This window comes from Muscardinus avellanarius, assembly GCF_963383645.1.
Source record: "Muscardinus avellanarius genome assembly, chromosome: 14".
Lineage (NCBI taxonomy): Eukaryota > Metazoa > Chordata > Mammalia > Rodentia > Gliridae > Muscardinus > Muscardinus avellanarius.
In genome coordinates this window covers 12,354,049-12,371,890 of record NC_137800.1, presented here as the reverse complement: position 1 = coordinate 12,371,890, position 17,842 = coordinate 12,354,049, and the positions used below count along the sequence as shown (strand labels likewise).

The following is a 17,842-nucleotide window of genomic DNA, read 5'->3' as shown; positions in this document are numbered from 1 at the left end:
TGGGGTCGCCGCGTGGACAAGCACGGAGCCCCACGCTGGGCCCGGCACTTTTCACACCCACGCTCTTGGCCATAGTTTCCATCTTTCACGTCCCTTCACTGTCGATTTTATAAATGGCTACCTCCTGGTGCCTATTTCTGTCTACTTTGGACATGAATGATTTTGAATTTTTCAGTTGGCAAAGAAAACGTGTACCATGACAGGCTTAGACAAGGAATAAAAATTCAACACTGCCTCTGTAGGCTGGAGCTTCGAGACAGAGAAGACAGAGGGTTAAAATTTGCTTTTTGGTTTTTATAAGTGTCACTCTACAGTTTTATCTCCACCAACAGCAACGTATCCACTTCCCTCCAATATCAAAGTGCATTTGTTGAAAATTTAAAATACCTTAAAGAAAACCCACAAATCTTACTAATTTTTGGCAGCAAAAATCAAGTCTCCCTTTTCCCTACTCCTCAGTTTAAAGCTGTATTTGAAATGGCTACTAAATGCAATACTTCTAGACAGCACGGCTTACAAACCATGGATTTTAAGAACAAAAACAAAAAGGAAAAACAAAACCATCTGAGGATACAGAGGAACCCTGAGGCAACATGGCTTTTCCCATAGAGTCTCCGGGCGCTGCCTGCGCTGCGCCGCGCCGCTCACAGGGTGCCGGCGACCTTCTGGGGGGGCAGGCCTTCCTCCATCCAGAGCGTCACCGCCGAGCCGTGGCGGGGCGAGCGCTGGTGGATGCGCCGCAGCCGCAGCAGGTAGAGCAGGATGGCGAGCAGGACCACCAGGAAGCAGCCGGAGAACAGGTAGTGGTTGTAGACAAAGGAGACGCCCCGCCAATGCGCGTGGCTGGCCCGGAAAGCCTCCTGCTGGATGTCCCTGCCGGCGCGGAGACGAGCAAGAGAAAGAAGACATGTCAGAGGGCAGTGGCAGCCGTGCGGGGCACAGGAGCGCGGCCTGGCGTGGGCCCCGCTCCGCACGGGAACTGAGAGCTGGGGCGCAGACTGCTCCCTTACCTCTGAAACGGAGGACAGCGCGGCCCCACAAGGTCCACGAAGTGCTGAGAACATGTGAAAGCCCAAGTCCCTAGCAGTTAGCAGCGTTATAATTGAGGTAACAAAAAAATCAGAGAAACTCAGAAGGATCAATCGGGTTTCACCAATACATGGAAGAGACGTGATGGCAAAGGGTGGAACCCACGCCCATGCGCAGAGCTACTGTAGTTGGCCAACTGAAAGCACGGTTGGAAGATGCTCAGTTACATGGGGGAAGCTAGCAGTGTACCCGTCAGCTAACCAGGGTTTTTGTTTCTCTTATTTGCAGTGCTGGAGGTCGAACCCAGACACTTGTGTGTTCTAGGCAAGCACTCTGCCACTGAGCCACAATCCCCAGAAACCAGGGTTCTTAACGTGGGCTCAAGCGCACCTGTGCCGTGAGTCTGAGTGAGAAAAAATACACATCTTCATTTTGCCAACCTCGGGCTGAAATTCAGTATTGTCTCTGATCATGAATGCAGATGACAAACTACTCTAATTTTAGCAGAACCTGTAACTTGGTTACTAATAAAAATCATAGCTCTTTTATAACCCATTACCAAAGTTGATGCTTCAAACTATCACGGATGCTCATCACTACACTGAAATGACAGAAATCACAAGTTCTGCACTATCTTGCAATGTAATATGTTAGGGAAGAACACTTTACTATATCACAGATTTGTTTTCTGTCATAGTTTGATAAATGTGTTTGAATAGAATGGTGTTGTAATCCTATTTATACTATACTTTGAAAAACAGTATTTGAGAAGGGGTGAGAGGCCGCAAAGTTAAGAAGCCCCAAAGCAACCCTTCCGCAGAGGTGAGAGGTGGGGACCACCAAAGCTGAGTCTCACGGACTTCATGACCGCGATTCCCCGCCCCCACCTGACAGCAAACACCTCAAGCACCTGCGAAGCAGTCGCCATGAGGCACTGAACCACAGGAGAGCTTCCTCTGTGGTTTTCCTTACCAAACTGGCCGCCTACCTCAAGGGTAAGAACCGGGTCCTGTACAGGATCGCCCCCAGGGTCCACTGGACTTCCTTGTCATACACCTGCAAGGCTGTCTTCAGGTTTTTGTAGTTAACAGGAAACGAGAAGCCCCTATGGAACACCTCAAACATCCAGGCTGATTTGAAGCACTGATACCTGCAAAAAACACAATCAGGGCCCTGATGTGTCAAAATGGCACCGGGCAGAGACTGCACATGGAGCTCAGCAGGCCGGCTCCGAGCCGAGCCAACTGTGCGCACATCAAGCTGATCTACCTGGCTTGAGCCCGCGCCCACCTGTCAGGTGCAGTGAGCTTGAGAAAACTGGTCTCAGTGCAACTTGACCCATTCATGCGATGGGCTTTTCCCCCCTTAGGTACTGCGGTACTTATTTACTGATACACACTGAGCCAAGTCCGGCCTCTTTGAACCTCAGTTTCATTGTTGTAAAATGAGAAGGCAGAAAAGTCCTTCTCAGCTCTGATATTTTATGATCCTGCACGTGTATCAGCAGCTTATTTTGTTATAAAGCCCTATGCTAAGCAAGTACTGAGATACAGTGGTGACCAGCAGGATACGACCACTGCACTTACATGATAAGCAAGGCAAGTTTTAGAAAACAGCAGAGCTAAGAAGTGAAGCAGAAGGGCGCCACGGACACGAAGGGCGCACGCGTTGGAGGCAAAGCGGGTGGGCGCGCGGCCGGGGAGTTCTCCAAAGGCCCAGAGGGTGGAGTCTGGCTGATGGACAGAGACGGCCGGAAGAGGACAGCATCCACCCGACTCTGCCGCCCAGGAAGGACGTGAGCACACACAGGTATGAACAGAGGAAATTGGGGCAAGAACTGCAAAAATGAGCCAAAAAATAACAGGATTTGTCTGAGATCAAGTATCCATCTATTTGAGAGGAGCCAAGGGTAGATGAGAACTAGTGATTGAGAAGGATAAAAGGTAGAGCCGGCCAAGTGTGAAGAAATGGCTCCTTCAAAGCACTCCGGGGGTCAACCGCCCGCTACTTACTTGAGTCGGTGGAGGTCAGCGTGAGAGGCGTACAGGCCTCGGTCAAAGCGATCCCGCAAAATCGACCACCTGGTTGCACAATAATCCTGAAAGCAATTTTATCCAAAATTAATCAGTGGCAAAGATTTATTAAAACATTTTTCTCCTTTAAAAAATGGTTTACCAGCTGGACATGGTGGTGCACACCACCAAAACTTGGGAGGCTGAGACAGGAGGATCACAGGTGTAAAGCCAGCCTCAGCAACTTAGTAAGTCCTTGTTTCCAAATAAAAAACTAGAATAGGACTGGGAGGTAAAATGCTCCTGGGTTCAACTCTGAGCACCAAAATAAATAAATTAAATAAATAAATAAATAAATAAAAGCAAACAAACAAAAAAGTTTACCAAGCCCATATTCATCATAAGCAACATCCTTCCAGTTAGGAGACTCAAAACTTAAGGCATGTCTGTGCAAAATCAGTTCAGGACACGGCTCTCAGTGACACCGGCTACAGCATTCACTTGTTAGCTTCAGATTTAGCTCAAGGAACCACTCAAGAGGATTTCACTACCCACAACCACGCTCTTCAGAACTGTTGAGTTTCCCCTCCATGAGCGTGTGGTACAGGCACAGGCTCTGGGAACGTGAAGCTGCACTTTAGCCTGTTCACACTGCGTCCCTGCAGCAGGTCAGACTCCGTGCAGGAGCCGGGAGACATGACTCGGGCAGAGGTACTTCCTTCCTGGGGGTGATCTGTTGCTGCATGCGCACCTGACCCCGCCCACAGCCTCTAGCTGCAGCCTGCAGCAGCCGGGGCTCAGAGGAGGTGTGGGCGGGGAGCTCGAGAGAATGTGGAAGCGGGCAGCACGGGGTCAGGAACAGGACGTGCCAGGGATTAAGTGCACAAGGGAAGCCAGAGAGTGTAAAGCTGCTTGGCATGAGCGCTGGGTGGGAGAGGAGGCCTGGGGGATAGCAGCTGAGCACATGGAATCTATCCTGCAAGCAAAGGAGGCCCCTCAAGACTGAAAGAGCAGAGCCAGATGACTGGTGTGCTTCAGGCAGAGCGCCCTGGGGCGGCGCGGAGGAGCGACGCTGGGAGAGCACACGCAAGACCAAGTAGACAGCTCGTGCAAGGTGCCGCTGACAGAGGCCTACGTGGCAGTGATGGTAGGACAGCTGCAGAGATGGCTTGGGATGTGGCCTGAGAGAGGACATCGCTGGTTATATGGGTGGACAGGGAGTGCGAGAGGGGCAGAAACAACTCCAGGTCAGGACACAGCTCGGCGGTAGGATGACTGCCTCGCCTACACAAGGCCCCGGGTTCCATCCCCAGCACCACAGAGATCAACAATGACAAACACACACAAGAGAAACCCGGGCTCCAAGACTGGGGGCTGAAGACTCCAAGCCATCGACAAGGGGCTCAACTGGGATAGAACGGGGAGAAAATGGACGGTTTGTCCAGAGTTGTAGAATCTAGCAGGTGACTGCACTGGGTCAGAATTCTTGAGGACAGTTGCAAACTGCAGCATGGAGGGGGAGGCTGCCCAAGACCCGGTGGCCTCCACATCACGGAGGAGGAGGAGGAGGAGGAGGGGGAGGCTTCCCAAGACCCGGTGGCCTCCACATCACGGAGGAGGAGGAGGAGGAGGAGGAGGAGGAGGGGGAGGCTTCCCAAGACCCGGTGGCCTCCACAGCACGGAGGAGGAGGAGGAGGAGGAGGAGGAGGAGGAGGAGGAGGAGGGGGAGGCTGCCCAAGACCCGGTGGCCTCCACAGCACGGAGGAGGAGGAGGCCATCCAAGACCCAGGCCGGTGAGCCAGCAGTAGAAGACTAGGGTCCCCGAGGCTTGGGCCATGACAGGAGACACTTGAGAGAGACCCTGTCGGGAGGACAGGAGTGTCCTGGAGCTGGGCTGGGAGGGGCAGGCCTGTGACCAGAGGGAGCTCCCGGAGACCCAGGCTGTTTTGGGTGGTGGGGAGAAGTCGGCTTAGAGACTTCTTCCCTCTGACTATTCCCACTGCTAACCAGAGGGAGCGGGACTGCCCACATGCTGCAGTGCGGCCTCCACACTGGGGCGTCCCCACCCCGAGGGCAGGCACAGCCGCTCCGCCGGCCCCGCCCGCACACAGAGCGGGAGCAGTCGGTCTCCTGATTTACCTTTGCAGCTTTAGTGAATTTAGCAGCATTGTAGTCTCCCCCCATTCGTAACACGTCTTCGGTGCAATAGTAGAACTCAGAAAAGCCATAGAATTCACTGTTCTGGAAGTGGATCGGGGGCTGGTAGATGCCGTTGAGGGAAGTCTGCGTCTCGTTGGTTTTGTTCATGAATGGCTGGAGGGCCTCTCGGCACAGGTCGAAGTCTCCTGTCCCCCGCAGGTACACGGTCTGCCCGTTCTGCTGGATCTCATCTTTAATGTCCAGAGGCAGGCAGGGGTCGAGGTAAGGAGTGGCAGGAGCCAGACCAGTCTCTTTACCCAGGAGCCTACAGCACAAAGAGCAATTTTATCACGAGAGCTACACTCCACCACATTTGGAAAAGTGGCTGCAAGGCCGTGTTTCCCCAAATATGCTCTAGGGAACACTGGAAACACCAGAGGGTTCTGGGATACTTAAGCTAGGAAAACTGGTGCCTGCGCTGTTGGGAGGCTCACAACACACATGCGCACAAGGCTGAGATGTCACTGAGTCCAGATAAACTACCCGTCCGATCCCTGCGACACAGCCTGCTGCTCCTGCAGCTGTGTCCAGCACCGCCTCGTCCCCACCCACTGTGCCCCGAGTGCTTGTGACTTTGAATGGAGCTGGGAGCAAGGTGGCTGAAAAGGAGCTGGTCCTGGATAACCGTGAGATGCTCTAGAAAATGGGCAAATACACACTGCTAGGAAACTATTGCCACACAAGGTGCAAGGAGGAGTAAAACTGTGGGAAAATTAGTCATCTATAGAAGGATTGCTTCACAAATGTTACCACGTCCGTGGTATTCTTTAAAGGAAGCCACACTGACAGCAGTGAGGGTGCAGGGCATGCAGACACGAGGGGCGACGTAGCCTGAGAACTGAACACCAAGCAGAAGGCTAGCCGGGCACAGAAGGTCAACTGACAATACAGAGGGCTAGCCGGGGGACGCGAAGGCCAACCAGAGAACAGAGAAGGCTAGCCGGGGGATGCGAAGGCCAACCAGAGAACAGAAAGGGCTAGCCAGGGGCACGGAAGGCGAACCAGAGAACAGAGAAGGCTAGCCGGGGGTGCAGAAGTGAAACTACATGTTTAAGACCTGAGTCTACTTTTATGAGCCTCTATTTCAACTGATTTTTAAAAATTATCATGAAGCAACTATTGGTCCCATTGGCAGCAGGGAGCAGTTTCTGCCTTGTTACAGGTACAAATTTTGAAAAAAATAATTGTTACATACTTAAACTTAGAACATAAATTTAACTGGCAGTATGCCTTTGTTTTATATATTTTCTATACCAGAATTTTACATAAACTCATTTTTTAAAGTTTCACGGCTAAAACCGGTTTTGAAACCGGTACTGGCTTCGAGATTCTTCCTTGCTGTTGAGGAACTCCTCCACGGTTCTCATTTGAAACAGCCCCACAGCGGGGACCCCAGCCTCCAGGACGGCACACACTCGGCTGCCCCTGGCGAGGGTGGAGGCCACCTGTGTGCAGCCCCCAGGACAGCAGCAGCACCCCTTGAACTACAACCCAGGACAGCACCGCCTGGCACTGGGCCCTCATACGGGCTCTGGGTGATGTTCCCACCCCCTCAGACTGGGTGAGGGACAGAGAGGGGCAGAGCATGTGTCTTCCTGGTGGCCAGAGAGCAGCGGCAGGACCTCGAGCAGCCCCTCCTCCTCCCGGCTCACTGGGCCTGAGCAGAAACTGCCAGGGGAACAGACTTTTGCTGACTGAGCCCTCCTTGCCCGGCCTCAATCTTTGTGTGTGTGTGGTACTGGGGATTGAACCCAGGGGCATCTACTTCTGAGCTACACCCCCAGCCTTATTATTATTATTTTTTAATTTGAAACAGGGTCTCACTAAGTTGTGAAGGGCCTGGCCAAGTTGCTGAGGCTGTCCTCGAATCTGAGATCTTCCTGACTCAGCCTCCCAAGCACTAGGATCACAAGCGTGTGCCACCATGCCTGGGTGGTCTGTTTTAAAGGAGGGAAAGCCTAGATTTGCGAGTGACTGCCAAGTAGTGGGACGTGCTTTACTTGTTCTTCTGAACTGTGTTGATAAATATCTTATCTTCATATCTCTGCCGAGCAGCATTGCCACCAAATCCAAGAAACGTGGCCACGTAGACGCGGTACATGTGCTGGGTCTGGTGAACATCACATCCCAAGTTGAACTCGGCCAACAAGTTTTTAGCAACTTCCTCCTGCAGATATGAGGATGACAAACTTTAATATTTTACAGCAACTTGAACTCCTGTTAGGGTCTCAACTAAGAGCAGCAAAAATTTCTGCTTCTGTATTTCCCAAGGATCCTTCAGAATTTATTACGATGATTCTGACTTAGGAAATTCCAGATATGCTGTGCCCGTGTTGTACTCTTATGATTTTCTATAACAGGAAGTTAGTGACACGGTTCATAGCTTCTAACCTAGTAAATCCACTTGTGGAAACGAACCTAAATACAGAAAAGTCTTTTGGACAGTCACCTGAGTGCACAGCCGCCAGAAGGTCAGTTACAGTAACGGAGAGCGGAGAGCAGCAGGCTTACGCACTGCTAAATAACAAAGGACATAACACCATATAAACAGTAGGATTGTAAAGCATACATTTTTAAAGAACTGTAAATAAGGGGAAAAAAGGAATTCACTAAAATGTTAATTTTTTTGGATGATGAATCTATAGAAAAATTTTAATCTCTATTTTTTACTGTTTTCCCCAAATTTCTTTTTTTCTTTTCTTTGCCGTACTGGGGACTGAACCCAAGGGTACTCTACCACTGAGCTACACTCTCAGTTCTTTTTATTTTGAAACGGGTCTCGTTAGGTCATCGAGGCTGGCCCTGAACCTGCAACCCTTCTGTTTCAGTTTCCTAAGTACAAAGATTACCGGCATGAGCCACCTGGCTCCAAACTTCCTTTGTATATGGGAGAAGGGCAGGACGACCGCATTTGTTAATAGAGGGCAATGGTTTCTATGAGAAATAGGAAGAACAGATTCTAATACTTGAATTTACAAAGTATCTTTCCAAAGAGCTTAATAAAGACATCACAGCATTTGAGCAGCTAAAGGGCGCTGGCAGTGCCTTAGTGACACGCATCACCTCACTTAAACCTTGTGATAGCCCTGGGCGACAGGGGCTTTCATTCTTTTACAGATGAAAATGCCAGCTACAAAATATTACGTGGCCTGAGGCCACAGAACTGGTGAGGGGCGGGACACTGCCGCCAGGCCGGCCCAGCTTTGTGCCCTGACGGACCCACCACACTGCTGGACAGAATGAGGGACAGAGACATGGAGTAATTCACAAAAACTTCTGTACAAGGCCCACTGAAGGCGCAGGAGTGACTCGGGGCACTGAGGGAGTAGAGAAAAGTTGGCTGACCCACGAGTTCAGAGATGTGGAGAATGGACACTAACCTCAACCCTTTCCTGAAAAGCTCCGAGCTATACCCAGAGCCCTATTTTTTAGACTTTTTATTTCTGAAACAGGGTCTCACTGAGTTGCTGAGGGCCTTGCTAAGTAGCTGAGGCTGTCCGCAAACCACGATCCTCCGGTCTCAGCCTCCTGAATACTGGGATTACAAGTGTGCGCCACCACACCTGGCCTTGACTGGGACATTTTAATAAAAAGAATTTTCCTCAATTATAACTTAAAATATCTGATACTATTACATAAAATTCTAAATACCTTGAGAAAAAAATGACTTAAGTGAAAACATAAACAAAAACTCAATCATGCTAGTGACACATATACCAAAGGAAAGGTCTAAGTTGAGAAAACAAACCAGCCGGTCTCAACGCGCAAGCGCACGGGCTTGGCTGAGGCCTCCTGCCTCCGCCTCCTTCCTCCTGGGTGAGAAGGTGGGACCCCAGCAAGCTCCGTAAAGGTGTGTTCAGACTCAGGAAACAAAACAAAAGTGGATGGAGACATGTTGAATGAAAACCAAACCAAAAGAAGGCAATTTGTACAGATAGTAACCTGCTGCGAGGAGGCAAAGCTTACGGTTTCGGGGACTTCGTACGCTATCTGGGTTGACACGCCACCCATGTCCAGGACACCCGCGGTTCTCTTGCGGATGATGGCCTCGCTGCTCTCGCTACCAGGAATGCTAACTTCCACCACGGCCTCATCATCTGCAAAGAACAAGAGAGGCCCGCTGGACTGAGCCGGGCGTGGTGGCGCCCGCTGGTAATCTCAGTACCTGGGAAGCTGAGACAGGAGGATCTCAGTTCGCAGGCGGCCTGGGCTACTTAGTGAGGCCCTCCACAACTTAGTGAGCCCCTGTTTCCAAATAAAGAATAAAAAACAAGGCTGGGGGTGTAGCTCAGAGGTAGAATGTATTAGGGTTCAATCCCAAGTTTTGAAAAAAATATAGTCCCACTGGAACCAGTCCCCCCCAGCACGGCGGAGGCCTCACTTCAAACACACTCAGGCCAGCCCAGTCTTCTCCCAGGACAGAGAAGCTCCCTCCGCCTGTCGGGCAGCAGCGCCGCTCCCTCTAGGCCCACACTTAGCAGGATCACAAAACTCAGCTCTTTTTTCAGCCTTTGGAGTAAACAGAAAAACTCTAATTTCCAAAAAGACACTTACCCTCTTCAATATGCTCAAATCGTCCAAGGACAAAATTAATGCCAATCCACGCATACACACCTAGAGATGTTTCAAAGTAAAAGTAAGAAAAGTTAATTTTCCAAACACATCGTTAATACGTATCAAAGCAGTCTGCACAAGTATCTCATTTTAATCCCTGACAATCTGAGAAAATACCACTAAATACACTTCTGCTGATGGTTTTATCTTTTCCTAATGGCTTTCCAAGGACTCTCAATTTTAATATTTCTAGTTTTCTATCATTCACATAGGTTGAAAATATAACTCCTCAGGTGCTAGTTTTCCTCTGAAATGTATGGGTTGTTTCTGGAGTTTTTATTGTTATGATGTTTTTACTTCTGTAGGACATTAAACTGACCAACTGCAAAATTTTATTTCATTATTATTTTTGCGGTTCTGGGGATGGAGCCCAGGGGCATCGTGCCTCCAAGCTCTACCCTCTCTGTTTTATTCTCTGTTTTGAGACAGGGTCTCACTAAGTTGCAGAGGGCCTCATGAAGTAGCTGCGGCTGGCCGCGAGCTGCGATCCTCCCGTCTCAGCCTCCCAAGTAATGGGACCACAAGCCTGCGCCGCCAGGCCCGGCCCGACCGCAAGGTTTGAGAAAGTTATTACTCATCTTTCCTTCACACCACACACTTGCCTCAGTCGCTAGTCTGTTTTTGCAACATTTCCTACACCCAATTTTTACCCATTTTTCATTGCCACCTTGATTATGTCATTCAGATAGGAGGTGACAGTCTACCTAACCAGTCCTCCCGTCCCCAGCCTTCCAGGCACCCACACCTCTGCTGCCCAAAGTCCACACTCAAGGGCCAGCAATTCAAGACCCGCAGAACTTTCATCATCAATACCGCCTCTCCAAAGGGCCGTGAGCTAGTCATTAACGCACTTTTGTCTTTTCTTCGTGCCAACGCTTTGCAATCAGACACATATCAGTTCTTCTGCCTGGAATGTGCTCCCAACCCCTCCCTCAAAGCCCCACCCGCACACTGCTCCAGCCCCTGCCTTTTAGAACATCCCTAGAGGCACACAGTGAGAGCGCTGGCTTCTCCATGAAAGTCCCAGCTGAAAAAAAAAAAAAAAAAAAAAAAGCCTCCCCTTCAAAGGTCCAATTTTCCTCTTATCTTCCTTTGGGCACTTCAAATGACCTCTTATAGCCGGGCATGGTGGCGCACGCTTGTAATCCCAGTGCTTGGGAGGCTGAGACAGGAGGATCGCGCAGGTTCGAAGCCAGCCTCAGCTACTTAGTGAGGCTCTCAGCAACTTAGTGAGACCCTGTTTCCAAATAAAATATAAAATAGGTCTGGGAGTGTAGCCCAGAGGTAGAAGGCCTCTGGGTTCCATCCCCAGTAACACATACACACAAAAAAGACCTCTTATGGTTCTGTGCACCACACTTGGCTACGAGCAGCTCAGTGGCAATTCACCCATTTTGCATTCTCTACAGAGCCTGAAATGACAGGTGATTTTGAAATAAATACATAGTTTTGAGGCTCCATTTCTAGTAAGCTATTCCCCAAATAATATCACTGACTTGTCATTTTATTCTCAAGCAAAATAATTTCTTTTCAAATAGAACATTTTTTTCAGTGTATCAAGTCAAGAATTTCTCCTAACTAGCCAGGAAGCCAGAAAGTTCCAACACCTCAACCATTACCATAATCCAGAAGTCAGCGGGAGGGAGGGAGGAACACAGCCTCCCCTATCTCAGTGAGTTCAAAGAATGCCACAACCATGGTGAGGGCAAACTGAAACTGATTTAGTATTTAAGAACACTTTGAGGCTAGACTTCCCAAATTCGGAGGCACTGAGTCGCCAGGAAGCTTGGGAAGGACTGGGAGGCGCAGCTTCCCAACACGAGTGGATAGCCAGCACACCGACCTTCCTGCTTCCCCGAAATGACTTCAGCGTGAGAGTCGGAAAACAGAAAGTCGAAGTGCACGGGGATGTCTGTCAAGAGGTCCTCCAGAATGGCTTTCTGCTGGCTGGAAAGCAACCACAAAATTTACGTGTCAAGATTTTACAACCCCATGTTGTAAAGGTGCTCCAGGAGGAGTACTTTTCGGGATGGTGGAGGAGGAGGAGAGGAAGAGGAGGAGGAGGAGGAGGAGGAGGAGGAGGAGGAGGAGGAGGAGGAGAGGGGCAGCACGCCCTGGCCCTCCAGGAGGGGCACCTTTCAGGATGATGGAAGAGGAGGAGAGGGAGGATGGCAGTACACCCTGGCCCTCCAGGAGGAGCACCTTTCGGGATGGTGGAGGAGGAGGAGGAGGAGAAGAAGGAGGAGGAGGAGAAGGAGGAGAGGGGCAGCACGCCCTGGCCCTCCAGGAGGGGCACCTTTCGGGATGGTGGAGGAGGAGGAGGAGAAGAAGGAGGAGGAGGAGAGGGGCAGCACGCCCTGGCCCTCCAGGAGGAGCATCTTTCAGGATGGTGGAGGAGGAGGAGGAGGGGGAGAGGAAGGAGAGCAGTGCACCCTGGCCCTCCAGGGGGATCACCTTTCGGGCAGGACTCTCATCCCAGCTGTGCAGAGAATGTAGAGCGGGGTCTCTTTGTGTTTTGCCCGTGGCACGTGCTCTGCAGCAAAGTTCAAAAGTGGTGAGATGTAATCACTGACTTTGTCTGGAGAGGTAGCAAATTCTGAGATGCCTGGGGGAACAAGATGTGCCAGTTAGCAGGTGGCTATGGGCCCACACGCGTGCCTCTTCAATGTGGGGAGCTGGGGAAGCCAGCTCTGCGCTTTGTCCTCCCGTTTTCTGATCCCTCTCTTCCTGACTGTGAAAACACTAATGGTGCAGTCGAATGCTGTCTTCCTCTCTATCAAAGAACACAGACCTGGCCAAGCACCTACCATGCGCCCACAGAAGAGCACATCCTTGTCCTCAAAAGCGAGCACCCCATTTCCTCAGGCAAGCTCACATGCGCCCATGGCGGCTAGCACCACTGGCCTGGCACAGGGCTCCAATCTTGGCCCCAGAGCTCTTCCCCAGCCCCGAGCAGCATGATGTAACTGTGCCCTGCACACACACCCCCCTCCACACCTCCTCTCTGCTGATGACCCACCTTGGAGCCAAACCAGTGTCCCTGATAAGACCCTTCTCCTGCACCCCAACACGTGTTCTGGTTTCCATGGGCCTCCCTCCCTCGAGCCCCCTCCCCTCACCTCCCTTCACCGCCCACCCTCTGCAGCCCTGGTACCACACGCCCTACCCTTCAGCCTGGACCGTTCCCCACCCAGAGGATGCTTCCTCCTGGCTTGGAACCCTTTTGTGGCTCCTCCATTCTCTCCAACAGCACAGCCTGCCCGAGCACTCGCCCACCCTCCTCTAGGCCCCAGCTCCTTCCCTTTGCCTTCAACAGGAACCTGAACGATATTTCTGCACCAACCACGCTATGGCCGTCGGGCCTCTGCACCTCCACCTGGGACCTTCTCTTCCCTTTCACCTGCTGACCCCTGCACATCCACGCCCTCTTTCCTCCTTGGAAGTCTTCCCCAACAGTCAAGCTCTTTTATGTTCTACACTCACCCCCATGGTAGTGGGACACTCCTTACACCACACCAAAATTACCTACGTGCTTGCCTGTCCCATTACTACTGCAAGTTTCTCAAGGGCACAAACTGTTTTGTTCAAATTTATATTCAAGCTAACACAGTACCTGGCAAATAGAGGTGCTCAGAAAATGTTTGTTAAATGAGTACGGAGGTGAATGAGTTAATTCTAGCTGTCACCGAGCCTGCAGTATGGAAAGTGAGGCGGACTTTAATAGTCCAAAAATTCCTTATTTCACAGGTTAGGAAACTGGATCCAGAAAGACAGGGACTTATCAAACGAACCAGGAAACAATAAACTAAAAGACACGTCTTTTGACAATGCTATTTCAATGGACACCAAGCCCCAAACTAGCTAGACTCTATGAAGAAAATTTCTAGAATCTTGCTGTACAGGAGAAGCCAAATCTAAATTTTTACATATCTCACTGGCTTAGAAAGTATCTTTAAAAATTGGACATAATTATATTAGCTCTTTTAAGTTCTATAGTCACCTTTATTATATAATCCAGATGCTCAGGAATATATTTGGGTGGTAATTTTTAAAGTCACAAATACATATCGATATATACAGATTTTTATCCATTACCTGAAACTGCCTTGTCATTAAGATAGACCAACGACTAAGTATAACTAAGGCCCACTACACGCTGTGAGCGAGACACCATGACAATATGGGTACAAAAGGCGTGCCTTTGGGAGTAGTCACCCTACACTAAATGGACAGAGAAGGAAATAGAAAGTGTGGCCCCCGTGTGGGCGCTGAGGCAGGGTGCGGGGTGCAGGGGGAAGGACGGGAAGGCACCACAGAGGAGGAGCAGCTCCTGGTTCTGAGCGAGGCACTTCTCGCTCATGTACCTGGCTTTATCTTCATCACCACGGGCTTCCGGTTCTTATCCCTCATCTGTCTGATGTCCAGCAGGTCCCGAGGATTGCCGTTATGCCTGGGCCAGCAATAGACAAATATCCGGGACCCGCTGCTCCCACAGTCCACCACGATGCCATAGTTCACGTTGGGGTTACTGGTGTCTGTGGCTTCAATGTCTGTGACTCGGGCCAAGTACCTTGTTTAGGAAAACGTGCATGCTTTATTTAGACAGACTATCACCCTACACCCAATGAGAGAGAAAACGCAGAAGACAAACACAAGTCAGTGATTTCTAAGCTGATTCCAGCATTTGTCACAGCATGCTTAGGAACCAGATGAGGTGTTAACAAAGATGGTCTAAATCAGGAGCACACGCATTACTCCTTTACAGAAGTTCACTCAGATTCCCCAAAGCAAACGGTTTCCAGACTACAAATGCTATTCACAATAGCTACCGCATCAGAGGGAGCGTATGTGTAAGTAATTGCTCCTCTTGTGATGTGGATTGGTGCACGTGGCCAGCCACTTGCAGACAGTGTGCTTCTTCTTGCCACGTGGCAGCCGGTCCAGCACCCAGCTCCTAGACACACGCTCTGCACATTCCAGCCCACCCTCAAACCTTGAAGCCGTGATTTGGCAGCGCTGTGCCTGAAGTTTGTGTCCGTCAACCCCAAGTCCATTTGTTAAAAACCTCTTCACCAATATGATGCCATCCTGTGGCAGGCCATGAGATCACAAGGGAGGAGACCCCAGAAGGACCCCCGCCCGTCCCGCCATGTGAAGACAAAGCGAGAAGGCGTCATCGCGGAGCCAGGAAACAGGCCTTGAGGCAGGGCTACAGCACACGGACCTGACTTCTCACGCTCTAGCACTCAGAAATGCTGTCAGCTGTGTAGAAGCTGCTCAGTTTACGGTGTTCTGTTACAGCAGTCTGAACAAAGGCAGCCAGAAGGCATGGAATCCCTTCTAGAAAACAGATGTTTTTATCTCTTACCTTTGAAATTTCTTGTCTCTGGAGAGCCGCCCATACTTATTTCGGATTATGGCAACAGAAAAGTATAAAAGCGACACAGAAGCAGCCAGGATGCTGAGGACAACAATGTGGCGTAAGTTGGTATTCAGAATTCGAGGACAGCCCACTGGAGAGATGCTAAAATGCCACGAAGCAGGAAGAAGACAGGAGATGCCGATCCTGAAATTCCAAAACACGGATTTTAAAGCAGCACGCTCCAAAGGGGCTGCCCTCCCTAAGCTGTCCCCCAGTGAGCTGTCCGGCCCGCACTCCCTACAGCCCTCCCTGAGCCGTCCTCCAGTGAGCTGTCCGGCCCGCACTCCCTACTGCCCTCCCTGAGCCGTCCTCCAGTGAGCTGTCCGGCCCGCACTCCCTACTGCCCTCCTGCTGGGGTCTGGTTACCAGCATGTTCCATGGTGCAAGGACCTGGGTTCAGTCCCCAGTACCAAAGGAAAAGCAAATTAAAAAAAAAAACAAGCATTTGACCTTGATGGTTATGACTTGTATATATTCCCTTTTTCTGTATGTTCCCCTTTTCTTGAAAGCATCATGTAGATTTTATTTTACCCTGCTTTGTTCCAAAAAGAATTACAGTCAGCTTATAAATTCAAACTTGGCAGAGGGAGAAAACACCTCTAACAGCCCTTAGCGGTCAACAGGAGTCTTAGGAGTCAGCAGGAGTCATGAAAGGGGATGATGTCCTGTGGCTTTAAGAAGATTCCTTCCACACATTTGTGAAATTAGGAGAATTTTCTTCAGTTTAAGTCAGAAACAGGAGGCTTATTCTAACACTATTATTAGGCTTAAAAAACAACAAAAAACGACCTCACTACTTCTAGGGTGAATCTTGTCTTCCTCTGCACCTCAGAGGCTGGGCTTCACGTAAGGACACGCAGACCCTGACTGCAATCCACGCTGAGCCCACGAGAACCCCTCTGCTGTTACCGCTTTCCTTCTGTGACACGTGGCACGCTGGGTCCTGGAGCTGAGTGAAGGCGCTGGGCGGAGGTGCAGTACAACTCTGAATGCTGTTCTCTTGGGACTTACATTTTCCTCTCCCTCTTGAAACCTGTTTTCTCAGAGCCCAAATCTCAGGTGCTACAGTGATAAGGCCTCACTCACCTCCCCATACTGAAAGGCCAGCGAGCAGGCGAGGCTGTGGGAGCGGCCCTTCTCACTCGCACTCATGGAAGCAGCGCTGGGGTCCACACGCAGTCAGCGCCCTCCTTCCAGGAAGAGAGAGAAACCAGAGAAGCACACAATCAGGACACACATCTATGTTCTCTAGCAAGCACGGGCTTAAATCTAACCACACAGGGGCTCACATGTGATTTTTTTGCTGAAGCTGTTGGGTTTATTTTGAGCCACACATTTTTTTGTGTGTGGTACTGGGGATTGAACTTTAGGGCATTATGCCTCCAAGCTACACTCTCAGTCCTACTTTTTATTCTTTACTTTGAAACAGGGTCTCACTACGTTTTGGAGGGCCTCGCTAAGTAGCTGAGGCTGGCCATGAACCTGCGATCTTCCTGTCTCAGCCTCCCAAGTACTGGGATGATGACAAGCATGTGCCACCACGCCCAGCTCCGGCCACACACTTCTAAGGTAATCTCATGCTGTCAGAGGTGTAAGCCTAAATCAAAAGAGAGCATAATAGCATGACTCTAGCTAGAACCAAGAACCTCTACAAGCCCAAATAGCAGGATGGTCCTGAATGTTAAGGGAACTGGGGGGGGGGGCAGAGGGTTTGGATGGGAAGGTGAGGTGTCTATTCATTGTTTTTTACTATATGGTGACATCCAGGGTGCTAAGTCCCTAGTTAGCTCTGCCCCTGGTACCACCCTCGCTCCTCCTCCACCTCACACATCCAGGAGAAGGCCTCTAGCAGGCCCGGGTCGGAGCTGCAGGATGTCCATTGCAGGATTTTGTGTACTGACCATTATGGGGGGGTGGGTAAAATAGGGTCCATTTATGCACTGAGATCCAACGTGACCAGTAAAGGGGAAGCTGCAGCTGGGCGTGGTGGTGCGCTCCTGTAATCCCAGTACTTAAGAGGCTGAGACGGGAAGACCACAGGTTACAGGACAGTCTCAGCAACCTAGTGAGACCCTGTTTAAAAAAATACACACACACACGTACATATATATGTATACATGTGTGTATATATATGGCTAGGGATGTATCTCAGAGGCAGAATGTCCCTGGGTTCAATCCCTAGGAACACACACACACACACACACACACACACACACACACACACAGAGTGATGCTGTACATCTCTTTGTTGACATGGAAAGATGCCTACCATTTATTAAGTGGAAGCATCTCATCACTAATAGGGGGGAAATGGGAGGAAAGAAACCAAAATACTAACATTTGCTTATTTCTGCGTAGTGAGATTATGTATTATCTTCCCTTTTTCCTCCTGGCTTTGCCTATTACTTCTCAAAGGGCATAAGTTAATTCATCATCCAAACTAACCGCAGAACAACTTTTAACCAGCTACCTTGGCCTGAGGCTGTTCCATTTCCAGCACCAAGTCTTCTTCTGGGTATATCAAGAGGGCCTATCTGAAGAACTCATGACACAGAAATTCTAATTG

General features: G+C 50.2%; 1 protein-coding gene across 1 annotated transcript; it reads right to left on the bottom strand.

Annotated features, from left to right (window-relative positions):
* Positions 1-644: 644 nt before the first annotated feature.
* ENTPD4 (ectonucleoside triphosphate diphosphohydrolase 4) lies at positions 645-16,370 on the bottom strand (the record flags this gene model as incomplete). Its single annotated transcript, XM_080710211.1, has 12 exons — positions 645-873; positions 2,018-2,179; positions 3,042-3,127; positions 5,181-5,505; positions 7,241-7,407; positions 9,207-9,337; positions 9,795-9,854; positions 11,698-11,801; positions 12,309-12,459; positions 14,219-14,424; positions 15,223-15,420; positions 16,363-16,370. 12 exons carry the CDS (start codon positions 16,368-16,370, stop codon positions 645-647), a joined length of 1,827 nt encoding a protein of 608 aa, XP_080566337.1.
* Positions 16,371-17,842: the final 1,472 nt, after the last annotated feature.